The sequence below is a fragment of the Castor canadensis genome, chromosome 5 (assembly GCF_047511655.1).
Source record: "Castor canadensis chromosome 5, mCasCan1.hap1v2, whole genome shotgun sequence".
NCBI classification, from domain to species: Eukaryota; Metazoa; Chordata; class Mammalia; order Rodentia; family Castoridae; genus Castor; species Castor canadensis.
Genome location: NC_133390.1, coordinates 168773239 through 168789433, shown reverse-complemented (window position 1 = coordinate 168789433; position 16195 = coordinate 168773239). Strand labels below are relative to the sequence as shown.

Sequence of the window (16195 nt, the reverse complement as noted above, 5' to 3'; positions counted from 1 at the left end):
TCACTGAGTTCCCAGCAGAGGTCCACCAGCACCTGTCACTGGGGAGGCAGCTGCAGCTAGCCCTTTTCACCTGGGGCAGCAAGATGGGCTCTGGACTGAGTCAGGGAACAGTAGGCACAGTCCAACTACTTTCTATTGTTGAAAATTAAAAACAGAGGACTAGGTCAGTGAGGCTGAGAGCCCAGCATCTGGCCAGGAGTTCCCAGGGCTCCACAGCAGCTGCAGCATGGCTGGGCCCGGAGGAGGCTGGAACAAGGTCCCAGGATGCCTCACTATGGGCTAGTGGCCTCCACAGTGGGGCAGACTCAGCTCAGCTGCCAGCTCCACGTCTCTGCTTCCAGCTGGTTTCCAGCAGCCACTCTGTGGTCTGCTGACCTCTGCAGAGCTGCTGCTGCTCCCTGGGTCTTGCCTATGGATGGCTTCATTTTCAGTTCTGGTTTTACCATCTTCATTCTGCCTGCTTCCTCCCAGTGCCCATTCCAGAAGCTTCTTATGGCTCCTCTTTCTACACCATTCCCTAGTGTCTGCTCCTCATTGAACTCCAGCAGGGCGAGCCCTCCTGCAGTGCACTCTTTGCTCTCTCACCTCTAGTTGTCTCTTCTCCTGGCTGTTTCTGTTCCCCTCGGACGCTTCTGAGAGCGAGAATCCAGTTGGTCCTCCTTGTTCTTATTAGCAGATCTCCCCCAAAGGCCTACTGGCCACCTCATGAGATGCCCACTCCTGGCTTTGTCCCCTATTCAGACTCAATTCCCAGTTCTTTCTCTTGACTGGGTTGTGAGGGAGGCACCATCTTTGAAACCGAGAGCAGCCTCTGCACCTCAACGAAGGCAGCCATAGAGGATGAAAATAGTGACCAGTGAGCCAGGTGCCAGTGGCCTGTAATCCCAGCTATTCAGGAAGCAGAGATCAGAAGGATTGCAGTTTGAGGCCAGCCTGGGCAAATCACAAAACCCTATCTTGAAAATACCCAACACAAAAAATGGCTGGTGGGGTGGCTCAAGTGATTAAGTACCTGCCTAGCAAATGGTAGACTCTGATTCAAACCCTAGTACCAACAAACCAAACAAAACAAAAATAGTGGACAGTGGTGGATTTGTGCAAACCTCACCAGCCCAGGATACTTACCAGGGTAGATGCTACTCTGTTTCCACGAATTGTCACTGGGCTGGAAAACAGGACTTATTTTCTCAGATTTGCTGATGTCTTAAGAGAAGCCAATAATCTGGGTTTCCGTATGAAATCTCCTGATTTTAACTGTTGACAACTAGTTCAAATTGCAGAGTGAATACACAGGGTCCAAAAGCAGTGACACTAAACACTTACGTGTTTAAGTTCAGTGCAGAGAGGTGCAGAGAGGTGTATCGCCTGCCTTCCTCTTTTTCTTTCCCTCTCCCTCTCCCTCCCATCTCTCTCACTCTCTCTCTCTCTCTCTCTCAATCTGTAGTACTGGGCATGAAACCCAGAACCCCTGGGTTTCTCTACCTCTTAAGCCACGCCCCCCCACCCCAGGTTCTCAAACTGGCGTTCCAGCCTTGCCCCATGGGCCATGGGCAGGAAGGGGTCTCCAAGTGTACTGCTGGTCCTCTGGCCACCACTTGGCAGAGGTGGCACTTTGTAGTATTCAGCACCCCAGGACTTCCGTGCAGCCTTGGAGATGGCCAGTCTTTCTCCATGGAGAGAAGGTGACCTGGTAAAGGTCACACAGCACGTTAAAAAGAGAGAGGATGCAGAAACCAGGCCACCTGTCTGCTCAGATCCAGCGATGGAACGCTACCCCTCTACCCAGTGCCAAATCCGGCCACCATCACCTTTGTAAACAGAGCTTTTGGCACCTCTGCCATACTGTCCCCTGTCTCTACATTGTCCTTGGTTGCTTCCTTGCGATGGGGACGGAGCAGTCACCTCCCAGACAGCAGGTCTGGCCTGCAAAGCCCAAATCTTCCACTCTCTAGCCTGGACAGGAAAGGCTTGCCAGTCCCTTCCCCCAGCGTAACCAGTACCACTCACTGTCACTTTGAGGAAGTAAAAGCATGAGTAATGTCACAGCCAGAGGACCCTTAGCTCTGTTTCTCTGAATGTCCTTCCTCTTTAACCCCGTACACGTTCAAACATAAAGAAAAGCCTTTTCTCTTGTAAATGAGGATAAAAATAGCACTTGGCCACAAAGGCTATTGGGACATTTAAATAATGCCCTGTGCGTGGAATGCCTGATTCCAGAACATTCTCAAACTGTGGGAGCGATGAAGATTACGTTCATTCTGAACACAGCAGTAACCCCATCGTGACTCTTGTGGGGTTTCTCCCTAAAGCTCCAAAAACTACACTGGAGCCAGTCCTTGCCTTCCTGGGGCCCCGAGTGTCTCACAGAGATGGGGTTTCAGGGCCCTGAGTGTGTGCTGGGTCCCTTTCTCTGCCCAGCTCCCAACACGGAGACAGAGCCCCTGCTGAGCTGGAAGAAGGCGCAGGAGACCGTGCCTTGGAACATCATTTTGCTCCTGGGAGGTGGCTTCGCCATGGCCAAAGGCTGCGAGGTAAGAGCCGGGCGTGGGGCGCAGGCCTGGGAGGCTGGGCAGGTCCCGCCTGCAGCTCCAGGGCAGGAGCAGGGGGACAACAGGGGCCTGCAGGCTGGTTTCCTGCTAGCCAGATTGGGATCATCAAATCCAGGCTGGCTCTAGAGTCTGTGCTTCTGACCCCTGTGACATAATGTCTGATAAGAATCACGATTATTTAATGCTGTTATTAATAGGATTCTAGAGGGCCCTGTGAGCTCAGGGTCAGGGCCAGGACACAGCAGCAGTTTCAGGGTTGGTCACTCTCTGGGCGTTGCAAGTCAGGATCAATGGCCCAGGCCTGAAGAGAGTGCCAACTAAGGATCTAATGTTTACGTAATGCGTTACAGCATTTAACCCTCATTGACCCTACATGGGGGGAATGTTTTAGTCGCCATTTTACAGGTGGGAAGACTGAGGCATGGAACCTTTAAGCAGGTCTCCTGAGGTCATAAAATAGCACTCTGTGTAAGAGCTGGGGTTCAAACTGATTTCCAAGTCCATGGTCCTTACTCTGCCCTCAAGAGGACATTGCAAGGCACCAGGCAGTGACTCGGTTCTTCACCAACCCCACTGAGGCTCCTTTTATAAAGATGAGGAAGCAGAGACAAAAGGAGACCAAGAACTCACCCACTTGTGCAGCCAGGAGAAGGTGGAGCAGGGACGCCAGCCCAGAGCTCAGGACACTGGGCTCCACCCCACTCCTACCTCTCAGCCACAGTGGTCAGTGGCAGCCATACCCAGCTAAGGGTCCATCTGAAATAAGGAAACCTGAAACTCCTTCTTGTATCGCTTCCCTTTGTAATTCAATGTTCATTTTCAGTTTCCAACAAGGTCACGGTACAGGACACCTGCTGATGGCCAGAATTCAGGCTTGGGCACTGCACGCCTGAGCCTGCATTCAAATCTGAGCTCTTGCTGGGCTCTCGGGCAGGCTCCCTCCCCTCTCTGGGCAATGTCAATTGCAGGTGAAAGTTCTTACTCTTGGATTGTAGGGGTGAAGAAGATACTGACCCCACACTTGGCTGGGACCCCAAGTGCCTGGTCCTACTACTCCCTCATCCAAAGTGAAGACAGGCTTCCAAGAGGAAGAATCTGAGATGATGAGGGGGCAGGAGGTGTATGTGTCACCAGCTGGTGCCTTGGGGTCACTACCTGCAGAAGGAAGCAGGAGCGGGCCAAGGGGGAAGTGGGGCTGCAAGGCAGACCCCTCCCCACAGGGAGCGCTGAGGCTGAGCTGACCCTTCAGTGCTGTTGGGTTGATTGATCAGAGGTGGTGGAGCCTTTATACCCTGGTGTCCACTCTGTATCTGTGGTCTTGCGCTGCCCTAGGGGCAAGGAGTCCCTGCTGAAGGGGATAGGGATGGCACAGTCAGGTTCTTCACAGGGATGTTTTATGAAATTTTTTTTCTAATTCTTTTAAAAAAAGACCACATGTAAAATTGTACAGAATTCAAAGAACAAAAGTACTTTTTTGGTCTCCATTTTAGCAATTACAAGGTCCAGACTGATCCTATGTAGCACAGCTCATTAGTAGCAGAGCTGGCATTTGAACTTAAGTCTGTTTCACTTTTCATGCTATTGCTTCCTATGAGGGGTATATAAGGGAAGACTTCCTGGAATAAGTGACATGCTACCAAGGCCTTGAAGAAGTCATGCAATCCAATGGGACTGGATCATCTATCTGGGTTGCAATCAAAGATATTCAACCTTGTGTGTGTGTGTGTGTGTGTGTGTGTGTGTGTGTGTGTGTGTGTGTGTGATCTTTGCCTAGTTACTAACCTTCCCTAGGCCTCAGTTTCCTCATCTGTAAAATGGGAATAGCAATGGTACCTACCAGTAGCCTTGTAATTATTACATGAGTCGGTGTGTGTGGAGAACTCAGAACACAGCCCAATCAGGTTGGTTGCTATGATTGGACAGTCAGAATGGAGGATAACAGCCTGAGCAGGTGGGTGGCATGGAGCATCTGCCCCAATGACTGAGCCCAGCTGGTTCTGAAGGACAAGGTGACCCTGTGTCCCAGAGGGATGGGGAGAGGAGGAAGAGACTCTGCTCTCTGGGGGCTGGGCTGCAGAGCTGCTGTGCTTCTGGGAGGCCAGGCTGGCTCTTGGCCCAGCCCTGGGCAGCCAGCCGGGGTTTCCATTCAACAGGGCCTTTGTCTGGTGGCTGCCCCTGGCCCCCAGGCTCTGCCAGTGCCATGTGTTCCCAGGCAGCACAGCCTGGGCCCAGAGTGCTTATAGCATCTCCTGGCCCCTGGCCAGGTTCTTCATCAGGCCACAGTGAGGCCACCTGTGGCCTGGACATGAGGGCTTCCTCCTCCAGCTGGAAGCAGACCTGGTGCCCCCTCAGAGCTTGGGTCACCTTTCTGGCCTGTCTGTAGTGCCCTGCTGCAAAACCTTGTGCTCATGACACAGCAGCTCAAGTGACAGGGCTCTGCTGGGCCTACACACAGGCCACACATGGCTCAGCCCTGCCTAGCTCACTGACAATGACCTCTCCCCCTTCTTTACACCCCTCTAGTCCCCCGCAGCCAAACTGACTCAATAACATCCCAGGAACTTTGCATCTGCCTTTCTCTCTTGAATATTCACCCTCAGATCTCTGGGTTTCAGCTTCTCAGGAATGGTCACTTTATCTAGAGTAGCCCCCATTCTGTCCCTCTCACTCTCACCACCCTGCTCATTTTTTTTTTTTTTACATCACATCTACTTCCAGATGGCCTGTCTTGTTAGTTTTTTTGATGGAAGCTCAGTGAGGATGGGGACACTGTTCATCCACCTCTGATCCAGGCATCCAGAAGACTCTCAACAAAAACTGACAGGGGAGCTACTTTGAAAACTGACAACACAGTGCAGGCGAAGTAGGCAGAAGAGAAACGAGACGTGCCAGGCGCTAAAGCCAGGCGCACGCTGTTTGCTGTTAATAGAAAGATGCATCTCTGTTGCCTTCATAGGTCTGAAATCAGCAAACTTATAAACACGTCACAGTTACAAATGCTTCATGTGCAGTCACGGAAAGGTGTGTCCTCCTCACCTGCTGGGAATCTCAGAGTTATCTTTTATGGTGACCATGATGGGGATGGTAGTAATGGTGATGGTGAGATGGTGATGGTGATGGTGGTGATATTGGATAGGTAGCCTAATGAAATGGCTAAAATCCACCAGGGCAAGTTTCTTCACTTATTTGGGAACTCACTTTAGCCACCTCACACCTCATTTTCTTCAACCTTAAAGTCGGGCTAACTGAATCGTCTGTTTCATGGCACTGTTACAATGATTACGTAAATTAATATTAGCAAAGTACTTGGAAGACTATGCAGTTCTGACTAAGCACTGTATCATTAAATTACATAAATAATAGGAATCAAATTCAGTGCTTATGATGCATAGGGACTGTTAAAGAAATCAAGAAACAGAGACAGAGATGTTAAGGAACTTACCTAAGATCACACAGCTTGTAAATGTTCACACATGTGTGTAAAACCTTCTCTTTTTATCTTTTCTTTATTCAGATCTGCTGGTCTCTCTACCTAAGAATTTATACAAGGTTGTATACATAAAGCTGAAGCCACAGTTTTCTGAGCCTTTTTAGAGATTTTTCCAAGGATCCCAGGAGATTTTGTTTTCAAACATTGAACTTTAGCCCTCCTTTAACACTCTCCTTCTAAGATGTGATTCTTCTAGAAAAGAGATCAGGAGGGCTGTGATCAGGAGGGTCACAGTTCTAAGCCAGCCTGGGCAAAAGTTAGTGCAAGATGCTATCTGAGCAGAGCCATCTAAAAAAACAAACTAAAGAAGTAAGATGGCCGGGGACATGGTTCAAGAGGCAGAGCGGTTGCCTAGCAAGCAGGAGGCCCTAAGTTCGTTTGGGGGCAGGGAGGGAGAAATTAAGAAAAAGAGGTCAAGTTGAAGTAGGAAAGGAAAAGGGAGAGGCAGCTCAGACTTGCTGCCTCTCCTCCTGCAAGGTGGCTCCAGTCTTCTGGTCACCTTTGGGGTCCCTAAGTAACCCCATTTGACAACCATTGCACTGGGAGTTTGTGAGTCCCCACTCTGACCTGATGCACACTGGCGCTGACCAGGTACCCAGACCTTTTCTTCTGTCGTACACTCAGCTCTTTTCTCCCAATAGAGAGAGAGGCACTTCTGGAGAGGCACTGTCATCATCTCAGGTTTACAGATAAGGAAACTGAGGCACAGAGAGGTTAGTTACTTTCCCAGGGTGACACAGCTAGAAAGGATGAAGCTGAGATGCAAACTTAGTCTGACTCTCTGGCCATGCTGCCTCTGACCTTAGCTGTTGCTGGTCCCTGGCATCCCTGGGACCTCTGTGGAGCTGTGGGTTTCCAAAGAAACAGAGCATCTGATTCCTAAGGGGATTGGAGAATGCAGGTGATGTCCCTTTAGTGTCCCCAGCAGAACCCCAGGCTGCTGGGGAGGGAGATCCTGTCTCACAGGCTGTCAGACCTCCCTCCAGTGAGGAAGTTGAGCTGCTGGGACCTCAGCAGGAAGCCCCTCGCTCAGGGGCCAAGCTACAGGATGCTCCTGGCTCTCTGTCCCCCAAGTCCCTAACGCTCCCTATCACTAGCCCCTCTGTTAAATTGCACGCACTTTGCCAGATCTGTGGCCTAGGGAAAAGCCAGTGGCCCCATTTTTTTTCCAGGGCCAAGGTAGGGCCTGTGGTGGTCTCAGACAAATCCTGCAGCCGTACAAGAAACACTTTAATTTTACAAGGACTTTTCTGGAGTGAAATATTTTAAGCATTTATTATTTGTGCATTGAAGATAATTTTTAAGTCAACTTGTAGGGACACATGTACTATTTTAACTTGGCAAAAGCTGTATATTGTACTGTAGAATCTGTTATGGAATTTTAAGTTCTGAATAAGCAATGGATTTTCTACTAAACACAAAAAAAATATAAAGCTTTTTTGGTAAAATGTGTTGGAACAGCGGGTATTAGGCTGATACCAGGACTAGGGTAGGCAGACATCTAAGTTGTGGGGGATGGATTCAATGGTGCCCTTCACCAGTTTCTGAACCTACAGCTCTTACTTGGTTCAAAAAACGAACTCTAGGACCCCCTTGCAGCGTTATTGCCATGTGGAACCACCAGGGGGCAGCAGGCCAGGTCATAATGAGGCTGTGCTGGACACACTAGGATGAATACTTTTGGTGGTGGGAGCGGGGAGCAACTCTAGTGTGATTCCTGAAGAAGCCAGCAGACAGAGCACCCCATAATTCTGCACCTTTGGTGAGAGAGTGGAGTCTGGGGTCCACCCTGCCTGGAGGACTGTGCTCACTGTGGACATTGCTCTTAACTAAGAGGTACAGTGTACAGAGAAGGGGAGGGGGCTCTGCAGACCCACATGAGCTTATGGATTCAGATGTGCATCTCAGTCACTGCTTTTGAGGACCTTAGGCAAGTCACAAAACCTTTCCCTCCTTGGTTAAACAGGGACAATAATAGCTACCTTACAGGATGGTTGGGCAGGACCAACAGGTAATGCAGCAGGTGCCTGACCCCTTAAAACCTCCATAATGGCGATCCTTATGACAGTGACTAGTACTGCGATGTTAATGTTAATAGGTGTCTGAATACCATTGTGATAAACGTCCTAAGAATGGGTCATCAATCTCAATTTCCCACGTACTGATACCACGTTGATGGTATTGCATTTGAGATACACCCAATACTTGCTTTACGCTATATATGAGACATCAGCTATGCCTCATATATCTGATATATAAATTCATGTAGCATCAATTTCTTATATGATAATAATGGATATTTTATATACGTGATAACTAATTCCTTGTTAATAACTGTCCTTGGGGGAATGAAATTCACCTAAAGGGTCCAACCCCCCTCTCCCACTCATGTTGGTGTTTACGGATGGTGGATCCAAATGGAAATGAACCTCTGCTTCTAACCAAGTGAATTATCAGGGACCCAGCGTTTTGGGTCCCCGGCCTGTGGAGTATGGAGTGAAGTTCAAAGCAGAGAGGCTCCTGGCTGGATGGGTGACATTTCTCTGCCCCTCTTTGCACCTGACTCGCCCCGCCTGGGAAGGAAGGGCAGTGCTGTGGTTGGGTGGGCGCCCTGGGCCACCCCCGCGGAGGTGGCGGAGGTGGGCATGGAGTGAAGGCTGCCCCTGTCCTCAGGAGTCCGGGCTGTCGGCATGGATCGGTGGGCGGCTACACCCCCTGGAGCATGTGCCCCCTGTGCTGGCTGTCCTGCTCATTACCATCGTCATCGCCTTCTTCACGGAGTTCGCCAGCAACACGGCCACCATCATCATCTTCCTGCCCGTCCTGGCGGAGCTGGTGAGGGTCCTTCTGGGGCAGGGTGAGGGCATCACTCCCCCAGTCAGGGTCAGAAACCTCCCAGGAATGGGGCTCCACCCACACTGAGCACTTCCAAAACCCGCGCAACTGTCAGAACCTAACACTATTCGTCATTTAAACAGAGTATTTTCAAAGTGCAACAAGTTCCCTCGCTGAGGGAAATTAACCCATGGTCATGTGGAGTTTTCTAGGAAGATCAATTGGGGCTAGGTAGAAAGTCAGAGTAGACAGAAACTGCAGGAGAAATTGTAGTGGCAGGCGAAGCTAGGGTTCCCCCCACCACGCCAGTGGGGTTTCGGCATCATTGACCATTTGGGCCTGGGAATAACCAGCACCTGAGACCAGCAGCTCCCCGCTAAATTTCGACAAATGTCTCCAGATATTGCCCAGTGTCTCCTTGGGGAAGGGACAAATCATGCCTAGTTGAGAACCTTGCTCCAAAAATCACCAGTCCCAGCCAGTTTTAGCAGGAGGCAGAACCTTCTTTGCTAGGTAAGAGCTACCAACCTTGAGGGAACAGAGTTCCCATCTCACTGCAGTGGTCCAGAGCCCAGAAAGATAGAGACCTTCATGCAAGCTGGGTGTGATGTCAGCCAAACCCTGTGTCCAAACCAGATAAGGGGCAAAGCAGGAAAAGGCCTTAATTCCAGCTTCCCCACAAAGACACAAGTCCTGAAACAAATGCACCCAGGTGTGTGCAAGAAGCCATGAATCACCCTTAGGCAGACCAAATGACCGATATTAGGAAACGATCAATGTAGTTCCATATTTAGACAGATTAGAGAAGCTCAAACCTTAACGTAATCTCAAACAGATAAAATCCCAGTACTGTACAGGCGTATGCAGGCAGCGATGGCCGGTTCACTTGTTGCTTTGAGTTTTGCTTGGCCGGTTTTCTGTGTTTGTTTGTAGTGAATTGCACTGAATTCCTTGTCAGTAATGTAAATATTCCACTGTAAGTAGATAGCTGATTTGTTTAGCAGTCTGCTAAAGGACACATAGGTAATTCCAGACTGCTGTCATCCGGCCTCTCTGCCTGGCCCTGGCCTTGCCTGTGCACCTGGGGTTACAGCTAGAAAAATTCCGGTAACTGAGATCCCCAGGTGGAAGAGCAGGTTTCTTTCCAATTGTGTTCCCTATGAGTGAACTGCTGTTCGAGGTGGCCTCCCATGTGTCCTCCCACCAGCAGTGTGGGTGTGAGTCTTTGTACCCTCGATGAGTGGGATTGGCTCAATCAGACTGGTTCTGAGAGACCTGACAACAGAGGGAAATGGGGCATGCTATGAGGTGGCATGAGGAAGGGGAGGGAGCACAGAGCGCCCAATACCTTTGTAAGGCGCACCGTTTTCTGGAAAAGGCACTCACAGAGGACACAGTCTCTTAAATTTTGCTTGTTACTAACATAAAAACTCTTATGCAGAAGGGGATGATTTTAGGGATTTGAGAAAATACCTATGTTTTGGGTTGCAGACATTCCTTAGAGAGGCCCAAATGGCCTCCTGTCAAGTAAAATGTGGGAGGTGTGACCAGCTGCTGAGACGGTTTGGCTGAAGGAAGGGCCAGGTCCGAGTTGCTGTGTTAGAGCCCTGGTTCTTCTCAGTCCGCGGTCCCTGTACCACCAGCCCCAGCACCACCTGGGAACTTGTGAGAAATGCAAAGTCTTGAGTCCCCCTCGGGCCTGCTGGATCACCTACCTACACTGGGTGACTTGGGGCCAGCTGGCTGGGTTTTCCTTGAGAAAGAAGGTTCTAGATAAATCTCCCCAGCTGCTTCCAGATGAAACTGCAGTGTTACTGACCTTGGGAATGTCTCTCCGTCCTTTTTCTTTGTCTACTCCTCCCCGCCCCCCACTCCCGTCTGCTTGTCTCTTTCTGCCTTTATGTCTGTATTTCTGGCCACATGTCTCTCTCACTCTCTTATTGTGTGTCCCTATTGCCTCTGCCCCTCTGCCAATCTCTTTGCGTCACTCCCGTTCCAACTGTCTCTACCTCTTGCTGTGGTTTCTGTATATCCTTCTGTCTGTGCCTTGGTGTCCATCCTGGCAGGCCATCCGCCTGAGAGTGCATCCACTGTATCTGATGATACCCGGCACAGTTGGCTGTTCCTATGCCTTCATGCTGCCTGTCTCTACGCCCCCCAACTCAATTGCCTTCGCCTCTGGACACTTGCTGGTTAAAGACATGGTGAGTCCGGGCATTTCATGGTCTCACTGGGGGGCACCAGGCAGTGGGCCAGGCATCTGGACAGGATCTCTGCACTCCTGCCCCGCCCTCCAATTCTGAGTAGCACTCAGAGGCTGAGTTAGCAAACGCTCTGGGACAATCCTCATGCTAGACAAGATCCAGAAACACTGCCTGGCCACTGCTTCCCATAGCAGTGCCCTCTCTGGGACTTTCTGGACATACCCTGGGACTTGGGGGTGGGATCCCGGGTCTGGTCAGCTGGGGAGTGAGATGGACAGAAGTCCAGGGTGGTGGCAGTGTGGGGAGTCCCCAAGGTTTTACCTGGACCAACCTTTGGCAGTTCCCCAAAGAATGGGTCTCCCTGCTGAGTCCTCCTCCCGATTACCTTCTGCCTCTCCTCCCTTTGCCCCTGGCTATCTGGGGCCCTTGCACAGTGTCCTGAGTTGACACAGCCAAAAAGGGAGATTGACTTAATTGGGCACGAGACCCCAGCAGGATCAATGGAGACAGAACCAGCAAGAGTGGAGAGAGGCAGGAAGTGATACACTTCTGAGGAGAGAGGAGAAGAGAGGAAGGGAGACAGATGGTCCCTTCTTGGTTCACTCATTCCTTCCATGAGCTTGCTGAGTGCATTCTGCATTCTAGCCACTGGGGGGGGCAGCAGTGGGAGTGGCTCAGCGCTGCCTCCAAGACGATTTTTAAAACATGATGTTAATTTAGCATTGCTAAGTGTAAAGAAGGAAATAAGATACAGGACATGAGGGAGTGGAAGAGGACAATGGGAGATACTTCAGATGGATTGGGAAGGAGGCCTTTCCTACCAGGTGACTTTGAGCTGAGACCTGGTCTTGAAAAGCAGCCAGGCTTGCACAGGAAACGGACAAGGGCTGTGTGAGCAGAAGGCACAGCAAGTGCAAAGGCCCAGAGGTGGGGAGCAGGGTCAGGAGTGGAACTGGAGAGGGCCCTGTGTAGAGGGAGCGGAGTGGAGGGCTCAGATATGGGGCCTCATTCAGACTCAGTGAGAGGTTCCAGTGGGGTATCAGGCAGGGCGATGGTGTGACTTAGCCTCTCACATGCGCACTTTGCAGCTGACTGGAGTGGGCAGAGGGACCAGTGTGGAAGCAGGGAGGCTATTTAGAGAAAAGGTGGTGAGGGGCAGGTTTAGAGAACAAAGAGAGAGAGGAGAGAAATGGTGACACCTTCAAAGGCAGAGACTTGCTGAGATGTGGAAAGGTCCAAGGGACCCCATAAGCAGCCAGTGTGTGGCCCACCTGGCCTGCAGGGTTTGCTCCCAGGAGTCATGATTTAGTTGCTAATTAGGGTAACTAATGTGGGACGTGTAGGAACCTCCAGCCTGGCTCCAGGACTCTGGAAAACGGACTCCCCACCCCCCCCCCAGTTTCCCACACTTTGTCCTTTTCCTTCTCCAAAGCCAGGGGCTTTCAGGCCCCAGAACAGAGATGGCCACACAGTACAGTGTTTCCGTAGCCTTACATTTGGCTTCTTGCCTTCACCACGTATGCCTTTTCACTAAATCAGCTTTGCATATTTTTTAAAACTTAAGAGTATTGAAAAAGAAAAGTTTCTGGCTGGGGGCGTGGTTCAAGGGGTAGAGCACCTACCTGCTTTGCAAGCACAAAGTCCAAGTTCAAACTCTAGTCACACACACACACAAATAAGTGCAAAGCAATAAAAGTAAAATAATTAGATTCTCCTGATAACAGTTGCCTGGAGAAGGTTCTAAGCCTCTCTGTGCTTGTTGCAAAGGGTGGTGGGTAAGGTAGAGAGCAGACTAAGGCCACGACAGCCCCCAGGGGAGTCACACACTGGAGACAGCATTGAACAAGGACTTGCTTTCTCTCCGTGCAATGCACGCTGGGTAACACTAAGGTGAAGCAACCAGGAACCGGAGATTTTCAGCCCCAGGTGGACTGATCCCTGTGAGAGCCTCCAGAGAGGAGGAATTGGCCAAGAGTTTTCTACCTACTTAGAGAGAAACTTCCAAACGAAAAATTCTTCCCAACAGGCAAGTGTAGCCTTAACTGGCCTGCACCACCATGTGTGGGCATGCACGTGTGTGTTTATAGGTGTAGATGTGCGTGTGCGTAAGTATGTTGTTTTGCCATCTGCATGGGGGCCCCGTTGCAGGTGCGGACAGGCTTCCTGATGAATCTGATGGGTGTCCTGCTGCTCAGCCTGGCCATGAACACCTGGGCACAGACCATCTTCCAGCTGGGCACCTTCCCGGACTGGGCCAATGTCCATTCAGCCAACGTCACAGCACTGCCACCCACCTTGGCCAATGACACATTTCGGACCCTCTGAGCACCCCCTGGGGGATTCTCTTGGGGCTGGGTCCTCCTGGGCGGCTGTGGCCATCACTGCTGGGACCATGCAGGGTGATCAAGCAGTTCTCTTGTGGAATCTAATATACAGCAAGCGAGGATGACCTCCAGTGGCCCACTCAGGCCCACAGGCTCATTGTCTGTGACACGTTCTCTTTCTCTCCCATGCCCAGATATCTCCCAGATCTGCTGTTTGAGAAATTGGCTCCTCTCCCTGTGGGCTGTTCTGTAGTTAGGATGTAAGAGAGACCCATTACGCCTCACTGTGCAAATCTGGATGGCGTTTGTCTTGCACACTTGGAATAGGAAGCTGTCTGTCCCCATGGGTCCAGTAATTCTCTTCCCCACTACTTGAGGTTTCTCTGGAAAGAGACCTAAGTGTGTCTCTAAGGTGTCTCTAAGGACCAACCGGTTTGCTTAGAGGCTTTTCAGCTGCAAAGCCTGGGCCAGCTCTTGTCCCTGTTCACAACCCAGTGGGACCTGCTCCCCTGGTGCCCTGATTGGTTTTGACCTCTGCAGATCCCCAGGGGACAAGGGATGAGGAGAGGTGACTTGGTCGGGCATGGGGGAGTACAGAGCCTCCTTACTGTCTCTCTGGACTGCCAGGCTCACCAGGGAGTTAGGGAGCCCAAGGGATTTTGGATTTTCCTCTTTAATCTGATTCAGTTTGGCAATAATTCTGGTGTCTGGCCAAGCCTGGGTCCCATCCTCTCGCAGGTAACCCATAGTCCCTCCAGCCTGGGGCCTCCTGCATGTGGCCCTCATGGGGCCTCTGTTGCCAGGAGTCAGTCATGTCTGTTTCTTATCCCAGCAGCTGGTGACTACCTCCCCACCCCCACCCCCAGTAGCAACCATGTTTAGTTAGCTAAGGCCACACTTCAGAGGCGAGAGAAAAGTCACAAGATCAATTGGAGGACTGGAGGTGTGGCTCCAGCAGTAGAGTGCCTGATTTGCAAGTGCAAAGCCCTGAGTTCAAAACCCAGTCCCACCCAAAAAAAAAAGATCAGTTGGAGCCAGAGTAAAATGTGTGTAGCAGGCAAAATATGGTAATCCTTTTCTACATTTGGGGAACACTAGGCTATTCCAGCAAGCTCGTAGCCAGACTTGGGGGAGCTGGGGACTCCACTTCCTCTTTCCTGGCAGAAGCAGCTGGGCTGCCTGTGAATGGCACAGGGTTGGGGCCGCAGGCACGCTGCACACAGGGAGCAGAGGCTGGCACCACAAGGGGCAGAGCCTCACACTTCTCCCACCCCGCCCCCAGGGACTGACTGGGCTCTGCCACTGTACCAATGAGTCAGGGTGTTTCCCTGAGAGCAGGGGCAGGGCCCTGAGCTGGAGGTGGAGCTCTGCCTCCTCCCCACGGGACATCAGTATTGAATCACAAGTTCATCCCACCGTGGCTGGACACTGGTGTCCTGCATGGGGCAGGGAGAGGGTCATGCACACAGAAGCCCATAGATTTGTGACCAGTCATGATTTCAAACACTTCTGATCAAAAATGCTGAAAAATAAACAATGTTAATTAGCACTGGAGTGGGGAATCTTGGCTTTCTGAACAGCACAGCTTCAAAGCCCGAATTCCTGGGCTCTGACTCTCTGAGTTCACCTCCTACCTCTCTCCCCTCTCTATTCCACTTGTGCAAACTCTCCTGCCTCAGGGACTTTGCATGTTCTATTCCTGCTGCCTGGAACATTCTGCTCCCAAATACATGCCTGGCTCCCACCCTCACTTTATTCAAGTCCCTTTTCAGATGTCATTGCCCCATCCTGTTAAAATATGGCCCCAGTACTCTCCGCCCTCATGTGCCGTTGTTCCCAGCATGTAGGACTCTGTGTCATTTATTTTCTTGGTTATTAGTTTTGTCTCCCTCCAGCACATGTACAAACGTACATGGCTTGTTGCTGTCACTCCAGCCCTGGGCCAGTTTCTGGCACATAGCAAGGAACTATCCCATCAAGGATTTTGGTGTCATGAGTCAGTAAAAGAATTTACCAAGTCGAGCAAGTAGAAGCACGAAGTTTATGAGGCACTGCTAAGAGAAGTGAGGGCAGCTGGGCACAGTGGGTGTTGCTGCTGCTTCTGGGGCAAGTTTATTAGTGCAGAGCAAAAATGCACCCTCTAGGGAAGGAGCGCTGAGTGGGGGTCCCAAAACCTCAAGCTTTTATTAGGGTCTGCGGAGATGGGGGTGGTCAGGCTTGGGAAACTGGTTGTGTGTCATTAGCTCTCAGAGACTGGCTATGTGTCAGCCTCTCCTCCCACGTGTCCAGCGGAAGGAGTTTGGGGTGTGGATGGTCAGACTGAGGCTGTTATTTTCTGTGGGCTTCAGGAGCTGCAGGTCAGCAAGACCCTGCTGTGTGTCACAAGCCATTCTGTTAATGTCCTTATCAACATCCAAACCACGGTTCTCAGTCATCAGCTTTCCTCAGTCCCTCCCAGCCCCCACATGCTATTTGCTACCTGAATATACACTAAGTTTATGAAAAAGTGACCCAGGTCTGTCCAGTCCACATCTTTGTTCACTCGTTCTCCCATTTGTTCATTCAACAAACATTGGTTGAGACCATGTCTGGGCTGGGTCACCGCCTCCGCCCCTTTTTCTCCACAGAGGAGGCCACCATGGGAAGGTAAAATGCTAAAATTATGGAGTCATGGATCCGGGCAAGATGGTGAACTGATTCAGAGGCCAGGGTGGCCAGGAGGACTTTTCTGAGGAGGTGGCACTGGGCTGGGGCTGGAAATAGCTGGATGCCCCTAGCAACGTGGGAGGAGAG

General features: G+C 51.0%; 1 protein-coding gene across 3 annotated transcripts in view; it reads left to right on the top strand.

Moving 5' to 3' along the window:
- Slc13a3 (solute carrier family 13 member 3) overlaps positions 1 to 14951 on the top strand; it is a 68063-nt gene extending 53112 nt beyond the window's left edge. For all 3 annotated transcript variants that reach the window (XM_074074910.1, XM_074074909.1, XM_020168108.2), the window contains 4 exons: positions 2419 to 2531; positions 8713 to 8874; positions 10941 to 11078; positions 13227 to 14951. In XM_074074910.1, the coding sequence (XP_073931011.1) occupies positions 2419 to 2531; positions 8713 to 8874; positions 10941 to 11078; positions 13227 to 13403 (590 nt within the window). In that variant the 3' untranslated portion in view covers positions 13404 to 14951. The remainder of the gene's footprint in view (positions 1 to 2418; positions 2532 to 8712; positions 8875 to 10940; positions 11079 to 13226) is intronic.
- Positions 14952 to 16195: the final 1244 nt, after the last annotated feature.